Source organism: Pelophylax lessonae (assembly GCF_965119305.1).
Source record: "Pelophylax lessonae genome assembly, chromosome: 7".
Classification (NCBI taxonomy): domain Eukaryota; kingdom Metazoa; phylum Chordata; class Amphibia; order Anura; family Ranidae; genus Pelophylax; species Pelophylax lessonae.
The window spans coordinates 45,304,355-45,323,555 of NC_138774.1; the positions used below are offsets into that span (position 1 = coordinate 45,304,355).

The 19,201-nt window shown below is 45.5% G+C and overlaps 3 protein-coding genes across 4 annotated transcripts in view; 2 read left to right on the forward strand and 1 right to left on the reverse strand.

The window, feature by feature from the left end:
* Window positions 1–19,201, forward strand: part of TAP1 (transporter 1, ATP binding cassette subfamily B member) — an 895,619-nt gene that overhangs the window by 845,843 nt on the left and 30,575 nt on the right. The gene's annotated exons all lie outside the window — the stretch shown is intronic.
* Window positions 1–19,201, reverse strand: part of LOC309560894 (class I histocompatibility antigen, F10 alpha chain-like) — a 392,531-nt gene that overhangs the window by 272,317 nt on the left and 101,013 nt on the right. The window lies entirely within an intron of this gene.
* LOC309560893 (antigen peptide transporter 1-like) lies at window positions 740–17,242 on the forward strand. The gene is made up of 5 exons (XM_082264577.1): window positions 740–1,255; window positions 3,018–3,132; window positions 14,033–14,163; window positions 15,304–15,509; window positions 17,054–17,242. The coding sequence occupies exons 1-5, from the start codon at window positions 745–747 to the stop codon at window positions 17,198–17,200; spliced, it is 1,110 nt and encodes a 369-aa protein (XP_082120703.1). The 5' UTR covers window positions 740–744; the 3' UTR covers window positions 17,201–17,242.

Sequence of the window (19,201 nt, forward strand, 5' to 3'; positions counted from 1 at the left end):
CTGGTCGTCCGTCTTTTGTCCAGAGTGGTGTCTGTTGGTTGGAATGTGTTCTAGACTGCACATGAATTTTCCCGTACGACAGAATTCTACTTCAGAAGTGATGCTATGTGTTGGATTGCTTTCTATGTGTTCTTTCATCTCTGAGCATGCCCAGTCTTGCTCATAAGATTTTTCCCCATCGAAATCTGTACTAATGAGACGAAAATCGGACGTGTTTTGATGGTCGACAAAAATTTTATAGCCTGCACACCAGAATTTTTTCAGCCAAAAAGTCGGAGTCGTTTGTTGGAAGCACCATACTAACAAGCCGAAAATCGGCAGATCGGTCGTCTGACGAAAATTCCCGGCCGAATTTCGACTCGTGTGTACGGGGCTTAATGCTCATGGTTTGGGAATGGAATATCCAACACGCGCTATAGGTGTGATGGTTGGATGTCAACAAACATTTGGCCATGTATGAATGTGAGTTAGGGACCTTAGATTGTAAGCTCCTTGAGGGCAGGGACTGATGTGAATGTGCAATATATATGTAAAGTGCTGCGTAAATTGACAGCACTATATAAGAACCTTAAATAAATAAATAATAAATAAAGCACACACACAGTGTATACTCAGTTTGGATACATTTTCTCGTGGTACCTGTATATTTTGGGGGTCACCTGTATGTGGATTGTTGTTTTCAGCCAACCTTCAGTAACATTTCTTTAACACCATCTTTTTTCTTCTTGTTATTCAGATTCCACCATGATGAATCCCCTGTGGTCATTGTCTGGCCTCGTCATTGTAGATTTCCTATCCATCCACCTCCTGAGTTCACTTCTGACCAGTTTCTTCCCTCTGGGTCTCCTTCCAGTCTGGTTGATGAGCTTGGCACAGTTCACCATTCTGATCCTGAGTGCTCATGTGATCAGCCGAGGGTCCAAGCTTCCATCGTGGTTACAAAGAGATGCTCTTCATATCTTCTGTGCGGTCCTGAGCCTGCTGGTGCCATCTTGTGTGACCTTCACTGACCTTCTTGTACCGCAGACTAGTGCGGAGATCCTGTACAGCTGGGGGAGAGCCGACCTTTTCCTCAGCTCTTACCTTCTCACAATGGCCTCTGGAGTCATCTGGTACCAGTTCTTTCCATCCAGTGAGGGTGATGAGGATAAATCAGAAGGTTCTTCAGGTTCTGTGTGGCGAATAATTACTCTTCTAAAGTCCTACGTGAGAAGGTTCCTGGTTGTGGCTGTGTTTTTGGTGCTGTCTTCATGGGGTGAGTAGAAGGGTTTGTCTTAAAGCTAAACTTCAGGTATAAGCCCTGGTTCACACCGGTGCAGCTTTAAAATTGCACTGCATCAGATCGATTTCAGAGCCGCAGATAAGTGCGATTTACACCTTCAATTTCATTGCGGCTTGCAACTTCATTTAACTGGTTAAGGATCGCCTGCCGCAGATGTACTGCGGCAGGCAGCCGCTCCCAGGCAAATTGCCGTACATGTATGGCGCTCACTCTGGGGAGTCTAGGGGGGGGGGGGCACCATGCGGCTTAGTGCAGCACGGTTTTGGAATAAAAAGGTCAAGGACTTATTTCTCTGTGTTTCTTGCGGGTAGTGCAGCCCATTAACCACTTGCCGACCGCTTACCGCATATATACTGCGGCAGGGTGGCTCGTACAGGCAAACTGATGTAGGGGTATGTCGGTCACTTGGTGGCAGCTAGGGGGCAGCGCGCTCCTTCCCCCGCTCATCAGCGGGGAAGCCCGATGCAGCGGGCAGGCAGCTCCGATTGCCGACTGACACCCGCGATCATTCCCCGCTGAGAGAGAAGGACTGTCAGCTGTTGTAAACACAGCCCACCGTTCTTCTCCCTGGAATGATCATAGAGCCCATGTGATCCTGCTGTAAAGGATCACATGTATCTATGGTCATTTCAGAAGCCACACATTTAACCCCTTGATCACCCATAGGGTTAACCCCTTCCCTACCAGTGTCATTATTACAGTAACAGTGCGTATTTTTAGCACTGATTACTGTAGTAATGTCACTGGTACCCCCAAAAGTGTAAAAAATGTCAGTTAGGGGTCCGATCTGTCTGCCGCAATGTCGCAGTCCCGCAAAAAATCGCAGATCGCCGCCATTACTAGTAAACAAAAAATATAATAAAAATGACCTAAATCTTTCCCGTAGTTAGTAGACGCAATAACTTTTGCGCAAACCAATCAAAATACGCTTATTGCGATTTTTTTTTTAACCAAAAATATGTAGCAGAAAACAAATTGGCCTAAAATGAAAAAAAATTAGATTTTTACATTTTTTTGGGAATGTTTTATAGCAGAATGGGAAAAATATTGTTTTTTTTTATTTTTCAAAATTGTTGCTCTATTTTTGTTTATAGCGCAAAAAATAAAAATCGCACAGGTGATCAAATACCACAGAAAGAGATATTTGTGGGGAAAAAAAAGGACGTAAATTTTGTGTGGGTACAGCTTTGTACGACCGCGCAATTGTCCGTTAAAGTAACGCAGTGCCGAATCGCAAAATAGGGCCTGGTCAGGAAGGGGGGTAAAATCTTCCGGGGCTGAAGTGGTTAACAGAAGTCTATACAATATGCAATGAAATCCCCAAAAAGTAGTGCAGGAACCTTTTGCTGTGATATGAGTTACAACAATTTGAACAGTTCCATTGCCGGGCAATGGGGTGTAACTTGTCCTGCGATTTGGAACGGTCAAGTCACGTGACAAATTGCACCGGTGTGACCCAAGCCTAAAAGACACAAATGATTGCAGCTCTGTATTCAACACCATTAACTGTATTTTTTGTAAATGCAAGCAGCGTAAATGCTCCGGATTTGGTATGAGCCCCTGTACTGCACAGCTTAGACTTGTAAAGGAAGAAGCTGTATGAGGAGCCAGTCAGTTGTGCTGCAATTCTCATGTTCTAAAGATGACTTTTGTTTAATTGGATTTGCAGTGTTAGTTTATCTGTTAATTTATCTATTTCCAGTTCATTGTGGGAATGCGTTGTTTCTCCTAACAGGTGAGATGGCACTGCCCTCATACACGGGGCGTATGACCGACTGGATACAGAGCAAAGAAAACCCCTCTGTATTCTGGGACGCCATCACAATGATGTCCATCATCACCCTATCCAAGTGAGAGTAGGGAATTGAAACACTGTGGAACTTGCATTCCGTGTAATTCCCACCCACACTGATAACATTAGTGATATGACATGGCTAATCTCCACCCCTTCACTGACACAGCCAATTCGTTCCAGGGCTTAATGGTTACCCCTCCAAGGCTTTCTAGAATGGTTACATTTATTTGCTAATTCCCTCTAGTGTTCTCTGAAATTGTTACATTGTATCTCTCGTTACAATGTATGTATTTCCTATGCTCCTCAGCTGTCAATGCTGTATAAGGCTCAGTTCACATATTTGCAAATTGGATGCGTTTTGAACCGTATCCAATTCGCATAACATGTGAATCAGCGGCCTTCTATATATGAAACTCTGTGGATTGGAAAACGTATTTACCAACATAGGGGATGTTCACAAAAATATGAAAAGTTTTGGGCCCTATGGTTGGATGTCCCTGGGCTTGCCCTGGCAGATTTAGTCATGGACAGGTTGTTGAGGTTGAATGTTGTATAATGCCCAATTTCGGTGATTTATACATGATGCTTAATGCCTCTTTCATACTTGTGCGACCTAAAAGTTGTGCCATTTTGCTGGAATTTTTTTTTCCGCAATTTTGACTGGACTTGAAGCAATGCCTGTGTAATCTTGAGGTCTCTGGACCTCAAAATGCATCAAAGTAGAACAAAGCAGTGCAGGGACTACTTTGAAGTCGTTGTGACTTGAAGTCGAACAGATATGAATGGTACTCATTGGAAATCACGGAGAACGACTTGTTATGCAATTTTGCAGTCCCAAGTCGCTGGACAAGTCGCACAAGTGTGAAAGGGGCCTTAATATGTATGTGGTAAAGATAATATGCTTAATGTAATGGTCTCAGATGCAGAAACATGTATATTGTTATTAAGAGCTGTTCTGGTTATGACCGCTTGTACATTTCTAATGGAAAACACTGCTTGGCTATGCTGTACTGGCTTAAGGTTAATAAAGTTTTTTCTGGATAAAAAAAAAATCAGACTTTAGTATTACTTTAACCACTTAAGCCCCAGCCCTATTTCGGACACTTTTTGTTCACGCGTTAAAACCAGTATTTTTTCCTAGAAAACTACTTAGAACCCCCAAACATTATATATATATTTTTTTTAGCAAAGACTCTGGAGAATAAAATGTCGGTCATTGTAATATTTTTTATCACGCGGTATTTGCGCAGCGGTCTTTAAAGCGCCATTTTTTTGGAAAATTTTTGAAAAATCACATTTCACTAATTTTAAAAAATACTTAACAGTAAAGTTAGCCAATTTTTTTGTATATTGTGAAAGAACATGTCACGCCGAGTAAATAGATACCCAACATGTTACGGTTTAAAATTGCGCCCCCCCCGTGGGATCGCGACAAACTACGGTCAATAGAGATCTCAATCTGCGACGCTTTAAATTTATTTAACGGTTACCAGTTTTGAGTTAGAGTGTAGCTCTTTTTTTTTAATTATTGCTCACGCTCTGGCGATCGCGGCGATACCTCACATGTGTGGTTTGAACAGCAATTTAATTTGCGGCTCGACTTCCGTATACGTTTTTTTTGTGCGCGAGCTAACGGTGACGGGGCGGCTAAATTTTTTATTTTTTTTTTTCCCATTTATTTTTTTAACTTTATTAAAGTTTAAAAAAAAAAAAAAAATCTGATCACTTTTATTGCTGTCACAAGCAATGTAAACATCCCTTGTGACACCAATATGTAGTGACAGGTACACTTTATGGAGGGATCGAGGGTCTAAAAGACCCTAGACCCCTCCACTACACTTCCCTGTATGCAAAACGCCGAAAACGGCATTTTTGCATACAGCCGTTTTTCAAATTTGCCGCCTTTTGCAGCGCAGTAACCCGGACGTGACGTCATGGACGCCGCCTCCGGGTTACGTCATCGGGGACCCGATCGATGCCGTTTCCGGCATTCATCGGGACTCCATCCAGCCGGCGGACGTGCCGGCTGGGTGCTCGGGGCTCCCGGTGGGACGGGAGCCCCGAGCAAAGCCACGGAAGGCGGCGGGAGGGGGGGGGACGTCCCCTCCCGCCCCCCCGGGTACCGATCGAGCGGCTCCCGAGCCGCATCGGTCGGTACCGACGGAAAGCCAACCGTCGGCTCTAAACCACGGTACCGGGATGGTGCCTCTAGCTAGAGGCATCATCCCGGTACACTACCGCAAAGTTTACTGACGTAGCCCTACGTTAGTATGCGGTAAGTGGTTAATTGTACAAGCTGAAGTTAGAAGCTAATTGGCTACCATTCACAGCTACACCAGATTTTGCACTCTCCAGTTTTAGTAAATAAACCCCCATGTATTTTAGCAATGAATACAAGGATTTATCTGATCGGCTGAAATAGGCATTGTGATGTCATCCATCCACCTTATCCAATCAGAGGAAGGCTTCTTGTGAATGGCTGAGCCTGAGCAGCACTCAGCCCAACTAAATATTGTTCTGGCAGCAGATAGGAAGTCTTCTGCAATGCTTCTGGAACACAGCATTGTATACTGCATGTAGGTAATGCTACATGCAATATATACAATGCTGACAGTGTCCACAGCAATTAGTAAAGGAAATAGTTAATATGGACCAGCTTGGCCCAAATAACTATTTAAACAGAAGGTTAACATGGAGTTAGGTTTAACACCCTTCCCACTCTTAGGCTGTATATACAGTATCTCACAAAAGTGAGTACACCCCTCACAATTTTTGAAAATATTTTATTATATCTTTTCATGTGACAACACTGAAGAAATGACACTTTGCTACAATGTAAAGTATTGAGTGTACAGCTTGTATAACAGTGTAAATTTGCTGTCCCCTCAAAATAACTCAACACACAGCCATTAATGTCTAAACCGCTGACAACAAAGGTGAGTACACCCCTTAGTGAAAATGTCCAAATTGGGCCCAATTAGCCATTTTCCCTCCCCGGTGTCATGTGACTTGTTAGTGTTACAAGGTCTCAGGTGTGAATGGGGAGCAAGTGTGTTAAATTTGGTGTTATCGCTGTCACTCTCTCATACTGGTCACTGGAAGTTCAACATGGCACCTCATGTAAAAGAACTCTCTGAGGATCTGAAAAAAATAATTGTTGCTCTACATAAAGATGGTCTAGACCAGGGGTGGCGAACACGCGGCTCTCGAGCCGCATGCGGCTCCCGGCCGAACGGAATGCGGCTCTTTGGCTCTTTGCCTCTTACGGTATACTGTGGCTCATCTCTGCGCGTCCGAGCGCAGTACAATTGAATGTCCCGCGCTCGGACCGCGCAGCCGCAGACGTGGCGGCCAGGGAGCAGCAGTGCGCCCCGACCCGCCCATTCTGTGACAATAGCGAATGAGAATTCGCTATTGTCACACGGATCCTCCTCCTGGCCAATCAGGGAGCGGGTCCTCCCGCTTCCTGATTGGCCGAAAGGCAAACACCGTGCCATTGGGCGAGGAGGAGGCGCCGCGGGAGGACTGAAGACTCAGAGACACGGGGAGCCGGGGACTGAAGAGAAGCTGCGTGAGGTAAGTGCGGGGGATCGCTGGCACTCTGCAATCATTGGGGTCAATGTGTGGCTGGCACTCTGCAATCATTGGGGGCAATGTGTGGCTGGCACTCTGCGATTATTGGGGGCAATGTGTGGCTGGCACTCTGCGATTATTGGGGGCAATGTGTGGCTGGCGCTCTGCGATTATTGGGGGCAATGTGTGGCTGGCACTCTGCGATCATTGGGGGCAATGTGTGGCTGGCACTCTGCGATTATTGGGGGCAATGTGTGGCTGGCACTCTGCGATCATTGGGGGCAATGTGTGGCTGGCACTCTGCGATTATTGGGGGCAATGTGTGGCTGGCACTCTGCGATTATTGGGGGCAATGTGTGGCTGGCACTCTGCGATCATTGGGGGCAATGTGTGGCTGGCACTCTGCGATAATTGGGGGCAATGTGTGGCTGGCGCTCTGCGATCATTGGGGGCAATGTGTGGCTGGCGCTCTGCGATCATTGGGGGCAATGTGTGGCTGGCGCTCTGCGATCATTGGGGGCAATGTGTGGCTGGCACTCTGCGATTATTGGGGGCAATGTGTGGCTGGCACTCTGCGATCATTGGGGGCAATGTGTGGCTGGCACTCTGCGATCATTGGGGGCAATGTGTGGCTGGCACTCTGCGATCATTGGGGGCAATGTGTGGCTGGCACTCTGCGATTATTGGGGGCAATGTGTGGCTGGCACTCTGCGATTATTGGGGGCAATGTGTGGCTGGCACTCTGCGATTATTGGGGGCAATGTGTGGCTGGCACTCTGCGATCATTGGGGGCAATGTGTGGCTGGCACTCTGCGATCATTGGGGGCAATGTGTGGCTGGCACTCTGCGATCATTGGGGGCAATGTGTGGCTGGCACTCTGCGATCATTGGGGGCAATGTGTGGCTGGCACTCTGCGATCATTGGGGGCAATGTGTGGCTGGCACTCTGCGATTATTGGGGGCAATGTGTGGCTGGCACTCTGCGATTATTGGGGGCAATGTGTGGCTGGCACTCTGCGATCATTGGGGGCAATGTGTGGCTGGTACTCTGCGATCATTGGGGGCAATGTGTGGCTGGCACTCTGCGATTATTGGGGGCAATGTGTGGCTGGCACTCTGCGATTATTGGGGGCAATGTGTGGCTGGCACTCTGCGATTATTGGGGGCAATGTGTGGCTGGCACTCTGCGATCATTGGGGGCAATGTGTGGCTGGCACTCTGCGATCATTGGGGGCAATGTGTGGCTGGCACTCTGCGATCATTGGGGGCAATGTGTGGCTGGCACTCTGCGATCATTGAGGGCAATGTGTGGCTGGCACTCTGCAATCCCTGGTAGGTTAACTGGCATCCCCCTATTCCCCCTCAAGGTATGTGCCTTATTCTCTATTGCAGATATTATTAGATTGTAAGCTCCTTTGGGTCAGTGAATGATTTCAATGCTTCAGTTGCCATTTGTGTGTGGGGGTCTCTGATGGGGGACATTTATGTGTGTGGGGGTCTCTGATGGGGGACATTTATGTGTGTGGGGGTCTCTGATGGGGGACATTTATGTGTGTGGGGGTCTCTGATGGGGACATTTATGTGTGTGGGGGTCTCTGATGGGGACATTTATGTGTGTGGGGGTCTCTGATGGGGGACATTTAACTAACTAACTCAATTACTTTTTTGGGCAAGTAATTTGTAACTGTAACCAATTACTTTTTTAAAGGACGTTGAGCAACACTGGTTGTGTCACATCTTGCCGTTAGTTCTTAGTGTGGAGGACGCAGCACACCATCACTGCAGAATTTTTACCCTCACTCAAAATGGCAAAATGCAAAGGTAAACGAAAATATGAAGATGAACACAGGACATTTTTGGAAGAATGGGAAGATGCTTTCTTCTTTATTGAACGGAATGGGAAAGCGCTGTGTTTATTATGCAGTACTATGATATCACATTTCAAGACTTCAAATCTTCAGCGTCATTTTAGCACTCTCCATGCTAATATTGACAAGGAATTACCCAAAGGTACTGAACTACGCAAGCAAAAATTGAGCACCTTGAAAAGCCAGGTAAAAAGACAGTCTCAAATGTTTCAGCAATTAACCAAGCATGCAGAAACTGTGACCCTTGCATCCTATAAAATGGCGTGGAACATTGCCCGTGCTAAAAAACCATACAATGAGGGGGAGTTTCTAAAACAGTGTTTTGCGGATTTAATTGAAACCTTGGCTCCAGACAATAAAAAACTCAAAGATTCCATCAATGATCTCCAGCTGTCACGGCACACAGTTGAAACCAGAATAGCAGACATAAATAATGTGATTGAGTCAGATCTACATGCAGACTTGAACGCATGTGCTTATTTTAGTATTGCATTAGACGAGTCATGCGACATACAAGACAAGCCACAGTTGGCAATATTTGCGCGAATGGTTTCTGAGGACTGCGTGATTAAAGAAGAGCTTCTCGACATTGTCGCATTAAAAGACAGAACTCGCGGTACTGACATAAAAGAGGCAATGACTGCCGTTTTTAACCACTTAAGCCCCGGAGGATTTGGCTGCTAAACGACCAGAGGGCATTTTGCGATTCGGCACTGCGTGACTTTAACGGACAATTGCGCGGTCGTGCGACGCTGTACCGAAACGAATTTGGCGTCCTTTTTTTCCCACAAACAGAGCTTTCTTTTGGTGGTATTTGATCACCTGTGCGATTTTTTGATCACGCGCTATAAACAAAAAAAGAGCGTAAATTTTGCAAAAATAGCAATATTTTTCCCTTTTTTTTATATGAAATTCCCCCAAAAAAAAATGTAAAAATCAAAATTTTTTAATATTTTCGGCCAATTTGTTTTATGCTACCTATGTTTGGTAAAAAAAATCGCAAAAAGCGTATTTTGATTGGTTTGCGCAAAAGTTATTGCGTTTACTAACAAAGGGAAAGATTTTTGTCATTTTTGTTGTTTTTTTTTTTAACGCGTAATGGCGGCGATCTGCGATTTTTTTTGCGGTACTGCGACATTGCGGCGGACAGATCGGACCCTTGACTGACATTTTTGACACTTTTGGGGTTACCAGTGACATTTCTACAGTAATCAGTGCTATACATATGCACTGTTACTGTAAAAATGCACTGGTAGTGAAGGGGTTAACTTTATTTGAGAGGGAGGGGCTGTGTGTGTCCCTAGGGGCGTGATTCTAACTGTGATTGGCTGTGGCTTCAACTGTATGCAGAGTGATCAATGGATCTACATAGTAGATCCATGTGATCAGCTCTCATACAGAGAGGAGAATGACAGGCAGCTTGTTTACACAAGCTGCCTGACTATCTCCCTCTCCCCCGCCGATCGCAGAGTGGCCGGCGGCGATCGGGTCCGCCGGTCACACGCGCGGGGGGGTCCGTGACCACGCGGGAGCGGGAGCGCGCCTCCGGCGGCGCGCGCTCGCTCCCTAAACCCTCACAGGCGAGCGACGTAGACCTACGTCACTTTGCCTGTGAGGGGCTGACCGCCGCCGTAGATAGTCGTGCGGCGGTCGGCAAGTGGTTAAAAAAGCGAATGTCTTTTGAAAAACTCAGCGCAATAGTCACGGATGGAGCACCGTCGATGATTGGCTCAGTAAATGGACTTGTGGGTCTTTGTAAAGGTGATGACGCCTTCCCTGAATTTTGGAACTTCCACTGCATCATCCACCGTGAGCAACTTGTGTCCAAAACACTGAATTTAGACCACGTTATGAAGCCTGTGATGGAGATTGTGAACTACATCCGTACGCACGCCCTTCATCACCGGCAATTCAAGAACCTCATTGAAGAACTTGACGCAGACTTGCCCGGTGACCTGCCACTGCACAGCGCAGTGAGATGGCTCTCAAGAGGCAAAGTAGTTTCGTGCTTTTTTGAGCTTTTGGAAGCAGTAAAATTGTTTATGGCAGAGAAGAACAAAACATATCCTCTGCTTTCAGACCCCGAGTGGCTTATGGATTTGGCATTTTTAGCGGACATGCTTTCACACTTGGATAAACTAAACATGGACCTGCAGGGGAAATCAAAAACTCTTCCTGAGCTGGCACAAAGTGTATTCTCCTTTGTAAACAAGTTGAAGCTTTTTAAAGCACACATTCAAAACAGCAATCTATCTCATTTTCCTTCTTTGCGCAGCACCCTGCAGAAGACCGGTGTTAAAACAGATATAGCTGGATACGTGAAACAACTTACACAACTGCAAGAGAAGTTTACTTTGCGGTTTGAGGACTTGGAACAAAAAAGACCACAGATCACTTTTCTCATCGACCCGTTTAATGCTGACATTGACTGCCTGAAAACCCCACTTGTTACTGATGAGGCAGCGAGTGAACTAGAAATGATTGAGGAAGGCCATGTTACGTTTTGGAGAGCTGTGCCAACTGAAAAATACCCGTGTGTAAAAAGAGCCGCTCTCAAGCTGCTTTCTATGTTCTCGTCAACATACGTCTGTGAGCAGCTGTTTTCTACTTTGAAACACGTGAAATCAAAGCACCGGTCCATTCTGACCGACACTCATGTAAAAGAACTGCTCCGAGTGGCTACAACTGAATACAAACCTGATTTGCAGAAGATTACTGGAAACAAATGATGCCAGAAATCTCACTGAGATTATCATCCCATCATTTCAACAAGGTAACAAAAAACACCTGACTGAGCATGTTATATTATGTGTTTAATATATTATTGTTAAAGTTATATGCGTGAGTGTTTGTCTGTTTTGGCAGGTCACTGCGTGGTGTGGCTCTCTGACTCTCACAGTTTAAAATTTTGGCTCCTTTTGTCAAACTTGTTCGCCACCCCTGGCCTAGACTATAAGAAGATTGCCAAGACCCTGAAACTGAGCTTTAGCACGGTGGCCAAGACCATATAGCGGTTTAACAGGATAGGTTTCACTCAGAACAGGCCTCGCCATGGTCGGCCAAAGAAGTTGAGTGCACACGCTCAGCGAGGTTTTCTTTGGGAAATAGACATATGAGTGCTGCCAGCATTGCTGCAGAGGTTGAAGGGGTGGGAGGTCAGCCTGTCAGTGTTCTGACCATACGCCGCACACTGCATCAAATTGGTCTGCATGGCTGTGGTCCCAGAAGGAAGCCTCTACTAAAGACGATGCACAAGAAAGCCAGCAAACCGTTTGCTGAAGACAAGCAGACTAAGGACATGGATTACTGGAACCATGTCCTGTGGTCTGATGAGACCAAGATAAACGTATTTAATTCAGATGGTGTCAAGCGTGTGTGGCGGAAACCAGGTGAGGAGGAGTACAAAGCTGAGGGTAAAGGTGATGGACTGGCCAAGCATGTCTCCAGACCTAAACCCTATTGAGCATTTGTGGGGATTTCTCAAATGGATGGTGGAGGAGCACAAGGTCTCTAACATCCACCAGCTCTGTGATGTCATCATGGAGGAGTGGAAGAGGACTCCAGTGACAACCTGTGAAGCTCTGGTGAACTCCATGCCCAAGAGGGTTAAGGCAGTGCTGGAAAATAATGGTAGCCACACGAAATATTGACACTTTGGGCCCAATTTAGACATTTCCACTTAGGGGTGTACTCACTTTTTTGCCAAAGGTTTAGACATTAATGGCTGTGTGTTGAGTTATTTTGAGGGGACAGCAAATTTACACTGTTATACAAGCTGTACACTCACTACTTTACATTGTAGCAAAGTGTCATTTCTTTAGTGTTGTCACACGAAGAGCCCATTCACATTAGCGCGACTTGTCAGGCGACTTCTCAGCCTGACAAGTCGTGCTCGGTCGTGGTCCATTGATTAGCACAGGATCTAATAGGAGCGACACAAGTTGCTCCGACTTAGAAAAAGGGTCCTGTACTACTTTGGGGCGACCTCGGAGCGACTTGCATAGACTTCCATTATGTGAAGTCTCTGCAAGTCGCGCCAAAGTCACGGTGCACAGCGGTGCACATGACTTCACAAGTCGCCCCCCAAAGTCGTGTCGCACTAATGTGAATGGGCTTCGAAAAGATAGAATAAAATATTTACAAAAATGTGAGGGGTGTAAAGCAGGTGGTTATACAGGATCATGGCGACCTCTACAGCCATGATTCCTGGTATTGTTTTTAAGAACCAGTGATCGGCTTTTTGGGTAAAAGTGATTTTAGCAGCTCTACAGCCACCAGATCACTTATACAGAGCCCTACAAAATGACCCCCGGTGGGCCACTGGTGTGAATGTCTCTGACCAAATAATACGAAACAGGTTTCATGAGGGTGGCCTGAGGGCCCAGTGTCCTTTATTGGGCCCTGTACTCAATGCCTGGCACTGTGGAGCTCGATTGGCATTGAACACCAGAATTGGCAGGTCTGCCACTGGTGCCCTGTGCTTTTCACAGATGAGAGCAGGTTCATTCTGAGCACATGTGACAGACGTGAAAGGGTCTGGAGAAGCCGTGGAGAATGTTATGCTGCCTGTAACATCGTTCAGCATGACCAGTTTGGTGGTGGGTCAGTGATGGTCTGGGAAGGCATATCCATGGAGGGACGCACAGACCTCTATGGGCTAGAGAATGGCACCCTGATTGCCAATAGGAATCGGGATGAAATCCTTGGACCCATTGTCAGACCCTACGCTGGTGCAGTGGGTCCTGGGTTCCTCCTGGTGCACGACAATGCCCGGCCTCATGTGGTGAGAGTATGCAGCCAGTTCCTGCAGGATGAGAATAAAATGCTGATTTTAACATGTGTGAGAAATTGCAAACTTGTCCCAGATTGCTGGTGGTTAAAGCCCAACTGCAGCAAAAAAAAAACAAAACAGTAAATCTTGTTCTCTTGTTTTAGGTGAAATCTTCCTTGGTCCATATTTCTCTTCACCCCACTGCCCACCATAATCTTCAGTTGCAGTGGGGGTTAATAGAACTAAGAGGATGTCACGGGCTCTATGCCTGCCCTTTCCAAACAGCTGTACCATTCATAGAGGCTGTATTACAAGTTCTGTGAATTAAAAGGATCTGTGAATTCACCACCTATTCTTACATTTCATTCATAGAGGCTGTAGTATGTCTTCTATGAATGGAGCATCTTGGCGGAAAAGGCATGCATAAAGCCTGTGACTACCCCTTAGATTTTAGCTTCAGGGGTGGGGGCATGGATAGCGGAGGATTTAATTTAACAGAAATGTTTTAAAGGATAATCAGCACAAGGGACGTATCCTACTGACTTGTGCTGATTTTTCTGTTTTTTTATTTTACCTACGCTTAGGCTTTCATCCTTTATGGCCCACATAACTGGGAGCATGGCAGGGGGTGTGCTTTCAGTTCATACTTTTTGCTATTGGGTGTTCTTCTTTCCCATCTCAGATAATTTGGAGATATTTATTTAGACTGGACGTGTTCCTCAATATCATCTTCTGCCTTACAGTGCTTTGACCGAGTTTTTCTGTGACTGTATCTACAACGTCACCATGAGCCTGGTGCACACCCAGACCCAGGGAAAGGTCCTCCTCTCCGTCCTGAGACAGGAGGTGGCCTTCTTCGATGCTGTATCTACAGGTAATACACAGTAGATCTCACAGGTATTACATGCCTAGGTCCACCTTTTAGCATGTTATTAGAACTTCAAAATCTTTAGATCTTAATTTTCACTTCTATAGTTGGTTATCTTGTCTTAGTACTTGTGCCTGTATCCCCGATTTCTGTTTTACGCCTTCCGCTTCTTAAAAAAATTCAAATTGAATTTAATGCCAAATATTATTCAATGCCAATACACAAGAACCTAGTGGAAGCATGTAGAGTTGGACATACACTTTTGGAATTTTAAATTGGACCAAGTTCTAACCATGGGTGGTCCTGCCGTCACACCAAAAGTTAATTACTCAATCAACTTTTGTTGAACAAGCCAGGCCAATCTGGATTTCTTTTGATTTCAACGAGCTGAACAAGGAAACCTATTAGTATATGGCAGTGGCGGCTGGTGCTCCATGGGCATACACCCCCCCCCCCAGACCACACCAGCCCCCACAACATAATAATAATCATTCGCTATTGTCACACAACTGGGTGGGCTCAGGGCGCAGTGCTCTGTGCCGCGAGCCCACCCTTTTTTGAAGCCTATTAGAGCCTCTGGCTCTAATCACGTGCTTCAAAAAAAAAAACCCATTGGAATCCATGTGTCCAGCACCCTGCATGTAGATTATGGGGCCGGATGCATGGATAGGGGGGGCGGTGCCCCTGCGCACCCAATGGATGGGCAACAACTGGTATATGGCCAGCTAGTCTTTACTAGAGATATAATGACACAAGTCCAAAAACACTTAAGCACTAGACCCAGGGGAAATCTTCCATTACACTTCTTTCTAGAATACCCATCAAGGGTGCAGCCCTCCTCCAACCGGGAATTCCTCTGAACAAACTGAAAAAAAAAAAAACACACAGGAGGTTGCGACCACCTCGTGCATTATTATTAATAACTTTTATTAAATCCGCATAAACGAATATTCACATGCGAATAAAAAACTTCAAGCCAAACAGATCTGGTCCAGCCAGAACGTGAACAAATTGTTGGACAGCTGACGCGTTTCGGGGGTCATGCCCCTTGAGGTGTAATGACTTGGGGTCTAATGACGATTGTAATGACTTGGGGTATGCTCATAGTAGGTCAGATGTTTTAATAACCAACTCTTTCCCTGGCAGGTGACATCACATCACGTGTCACTTCTGACATCACAGCAATGAGTGAATCACTCAGTTCAGACCTGAGCCTACTGATGTGGTACCTGATGAGACTCATCTTCCTAGTAACTTACATGCTCAGCTTGTCCATGAAGCTTACTCTCTTCACTATACTGTGCCTATTCGTCATCACGCTTGTGCCACAGCTATCAGGATCCTTTTACCAGGTAAGTCTCAGTTTTCAAGGGTTCAAGTCTTAGAAGAAAAGGGTTTGTTTAGTGAGTAAGCTACTAATAACACTTATAAATTGCATTTTGTCCCATATATATGCTGAGAGTGAATGTTTCTATTTAGAGTGAATTTAACCACTTTATGGCCGGAAGGATTTGCCCCCTTAATGACCAGGCCATATTTTGCGATTCGGCACTGCGTTATTTAATGAACAATTGCGCGGTTATTCGACGCTGTACTTAAATAAAATTGATGTTCTTTTTTCCCCACAAATAGAGCTTTCGTTTGGTGGTATTTGATCACCTGTGCGATTTTTATTTTTTGCGCTATAAACAAAAAAGAGCAACAATTCGGGGAAAAAACAATATTTTTTACATTCTGCTATATAACAATCTCAAAAAAAAAAAAGTAAAAAATCTAAATTTTTTAACATTTTAGGCAAATTTGTTTTCTGCCAGATATTTTTGGTAAAAAAAATTGCAATAAGCGTATTTTGATTGGTTTGTGCAAAAGTTATTGCGTCTACTAACTACGGGAAAGATTTATGTCGTTTTTATTGTTTTTTTTTTGTTTTTAAACTAGTAATGGCGGCGATCTGCGATTTTTAACGGGACAGATCGGACCTCTAACTGATATTTTTGACACTTATGGGGGGACCAGTGACATTACTACAGTAATCAGTGCTATAAATATCCGCTGTTACTGTAATAATGACACTGGCAGGGAAGGGGTTAACCTAGGGGTGAGCAAAGTGTGAGCCTAGGAGAGTTTTTACTAACTGTATGGGGGAGGGGCTTGTGAATTGATCATAGAGACATGTGACCCTATATAGAAGGATCACAGGCGCTCTGTGATCATTTCAGAGAGAAGAATGGTCAGCTGTGTTTATAACAGCTGACTCTCTCAGCGGGGAGCGATGGCGGGTGCCCGGCGCGCTCGTCCCCTAGCACCATGCGTGCGACCGACGTAGGGCTTTGTCAGTTTGCGCAGGAGAGGCTGCCTGCCACAGTAAAAGTGCAGCGGGCGGTCGGGAAGCAGCCAATTTGCAGGGATTTCCTCTCAGTTCCTGTTTAGCTATGGGACAGGAAGTGAAGGAAAATCTCCGCAATGGGGCACAGATGATGATGAAAAAACCCGACAGAGGTTATAACCCTTCCTTGCTCTATCCAAAATGAAAAGAAAAAAAAAGGTTTTGTCTATAGTCCTACTTTAAAGGCAATTTTTACGTTTGAACTGTATGGACCTATACATACTGTGTGTCATCTTATGTAATAAACTAGCTTGTAGTTTGGATTTAGCTGCTCTTTATCTTGTAAGGTGTATTTACTGCTGCTTGCTGACCACATTGCTAGCTGTAGACCTATTTGGTTAATGTGGGCCATGTTTTAAAGAATGCATTCCAGAGACGAGTGATGTCACAGTGGCAGGAGGCACGGAGTGACCGATTTATGACAACAGGGGCAAAAAGCAAACCTGCAGTGTTGTCACTTGTAGACTTTTAGAATGAACTGAGATTTTTATTCATTTTTCTGTCCTTCAGGACCTGGCCAGACGGGTCCAGGAATCCCTCTCGAAAGTCAATCAGGTGGCTCTGGAGACATTCTCTAACATGAAGACAGTGCGCAGCTTTGCCAACGAGGAGGGCGAGTGTCTGCGATATGAGGCAAAGCTCCAGGATACCTACTAGCTGAATAAGGAGTCCCTGGCGTATGCTTTCAGTACAAAGGCCAACAGCGTGAGTACACCATCACCTTCCTCTGGGGTGTTCCATGTTAACTTTATTTTATGCCTTTTGTAAACTTGGGTTCTTAACCTCCCTGGTGGTATTCCCGAGTGTGGCTCGGAGTGGAATTTCAGTGCCATTAGCAGTATTCCAGAGCCACACTCGGGGTAACGCCAGGGAGCATCGCTGGATCCTGGAAGAGGTTACTTACCTTGTCCCCATGATCCCAGGGTGTATTCCAGCGTATGCTGCCGAATCTTCCGCCTGATGCTGTGAGCCCCAGCTTTCATCTCCTGCGAGCGTCACGTTGCAGGGGGGTGGAACCGGCGGCAAATTCAAAAAGTAAAACACACCAAACACACCAATATATTGTAATTCTATTGGATTACATTACTAAATAAAATAAATTGACATTAGTTTGCCCCTCAGTGCCCTTGCCTGCAGTTTTACTGTACTTTATATACACTGTGTATATATACTGTGTGTGTGTGTATTGTGACAACGTCAAGTAAATGTGACAGGGAGTCAGGTAAATCTGTGAGTGTTGTCACAGATGGGAGAGACAACTCACCAATTACTATAGGGTGTCGGCTGCAAAGCCAGCAGGAAGGTTTAAGGAAGTTGAAACCTTCAGCTGTTCAGGAATGAGGAAATCAAGGCCTCTATAATTTGTCCAGAGAAAGTCTATGGAGGGCTGCCTCCGGAAGCTGTCTCCTGAAGCCGTGTGGGCTGGGGACAGGAGAGCAGTCAGACGTGTGCCCCTGAAAGCTGTGTGAGCGTGGGGAGGACCTCCTGAAGCGATGTGAAGCTGAGGAGGGTAGCAAGTGTGGAGACTACTCGAAGTGAGGTCTTGGATCGTTTCTAGGTGAAAAGAAACCAATGGACATTTCCTGTGTGAAGGGGAAATTAGCCAGTTGTGAAGACTTCGCAAGGTGAGAAAACAAACTATTTCTATGTGGAAGAAATAAAAGGGATGTTTGCCATGTGAAGAGACATGCAAGGGGACATTCTCAATGTGAAGAGAAAAGGGACATGTTCCATGGACATTTGTTGTGGGAAGATAAAACATGGACTATTGAGTATCCGCTGTAGGATAAGAAAGTCTGCCCAACAGTAGGTTGGAGACAGACTCTTAGGTAGGTTCCAGTGTGAGAAGGTAGCCGCCAACAGAGGCAAGGATTTATTTTTGCATTAATAAACCAAACTGTTGTTTGCAACCACTTATCGGATATGTTCTTGTGAAAACGCACCCCCCAAAGGGGTCATCCACGCCTACCACTGAGCTAATCCCTCACATTTGGTGGAGGTATGCATTGGGCATAAGCAGAAATCCCTGCAAAGAAGTTCATCTGTCCTATGAACTTTATCTGCTGCATAAGATTGCACGGTCTGTGGGTGCAGGAGAGGAGATCCTGCAAGAGAGAAAAAAAAAACTATGTGATTTAAAGAGACAGTAGTCTCAAAATTGTTGCTGGACTTTGGAAGATATTTTTTTTTAAGTGACTGAAGATGGGGCGCTCAAAACGCCTGAAAGCAGCAAAGATAGCTGAAATGAGAGACCGGATTCTATGGATGGAGGGGATGTTACCGCCTGAACGAGCCCCATCCATGCCTGAATGGAGTCTGCTAAAGAGAAAGGGTGTTGTCCCTAGCAACATGTTTAAACAGCATTGAGGACGGGATCAGTAGTTCAATATCAGTTTTTGCAGATGACACAAAATTAGGCAGGACAATAACAGCACAGCATGAAGCAGATATCCTACAGAATGACCTGGACAAAATAACGGAGTGGGCAAAGACATGGCAAATGAGGTTTAACGTGGAGAAATGTAAGGTTTTACACTTGGGGACTAGAAACATAAAAGCACAATACACGTTAGGAGGGGAACCCTTGGGAGAATCAAAAATGGAGAAGGATCTGGGAGTCTTGGTTGATGATAGACTAGGCAACAGCATGCAATGTCA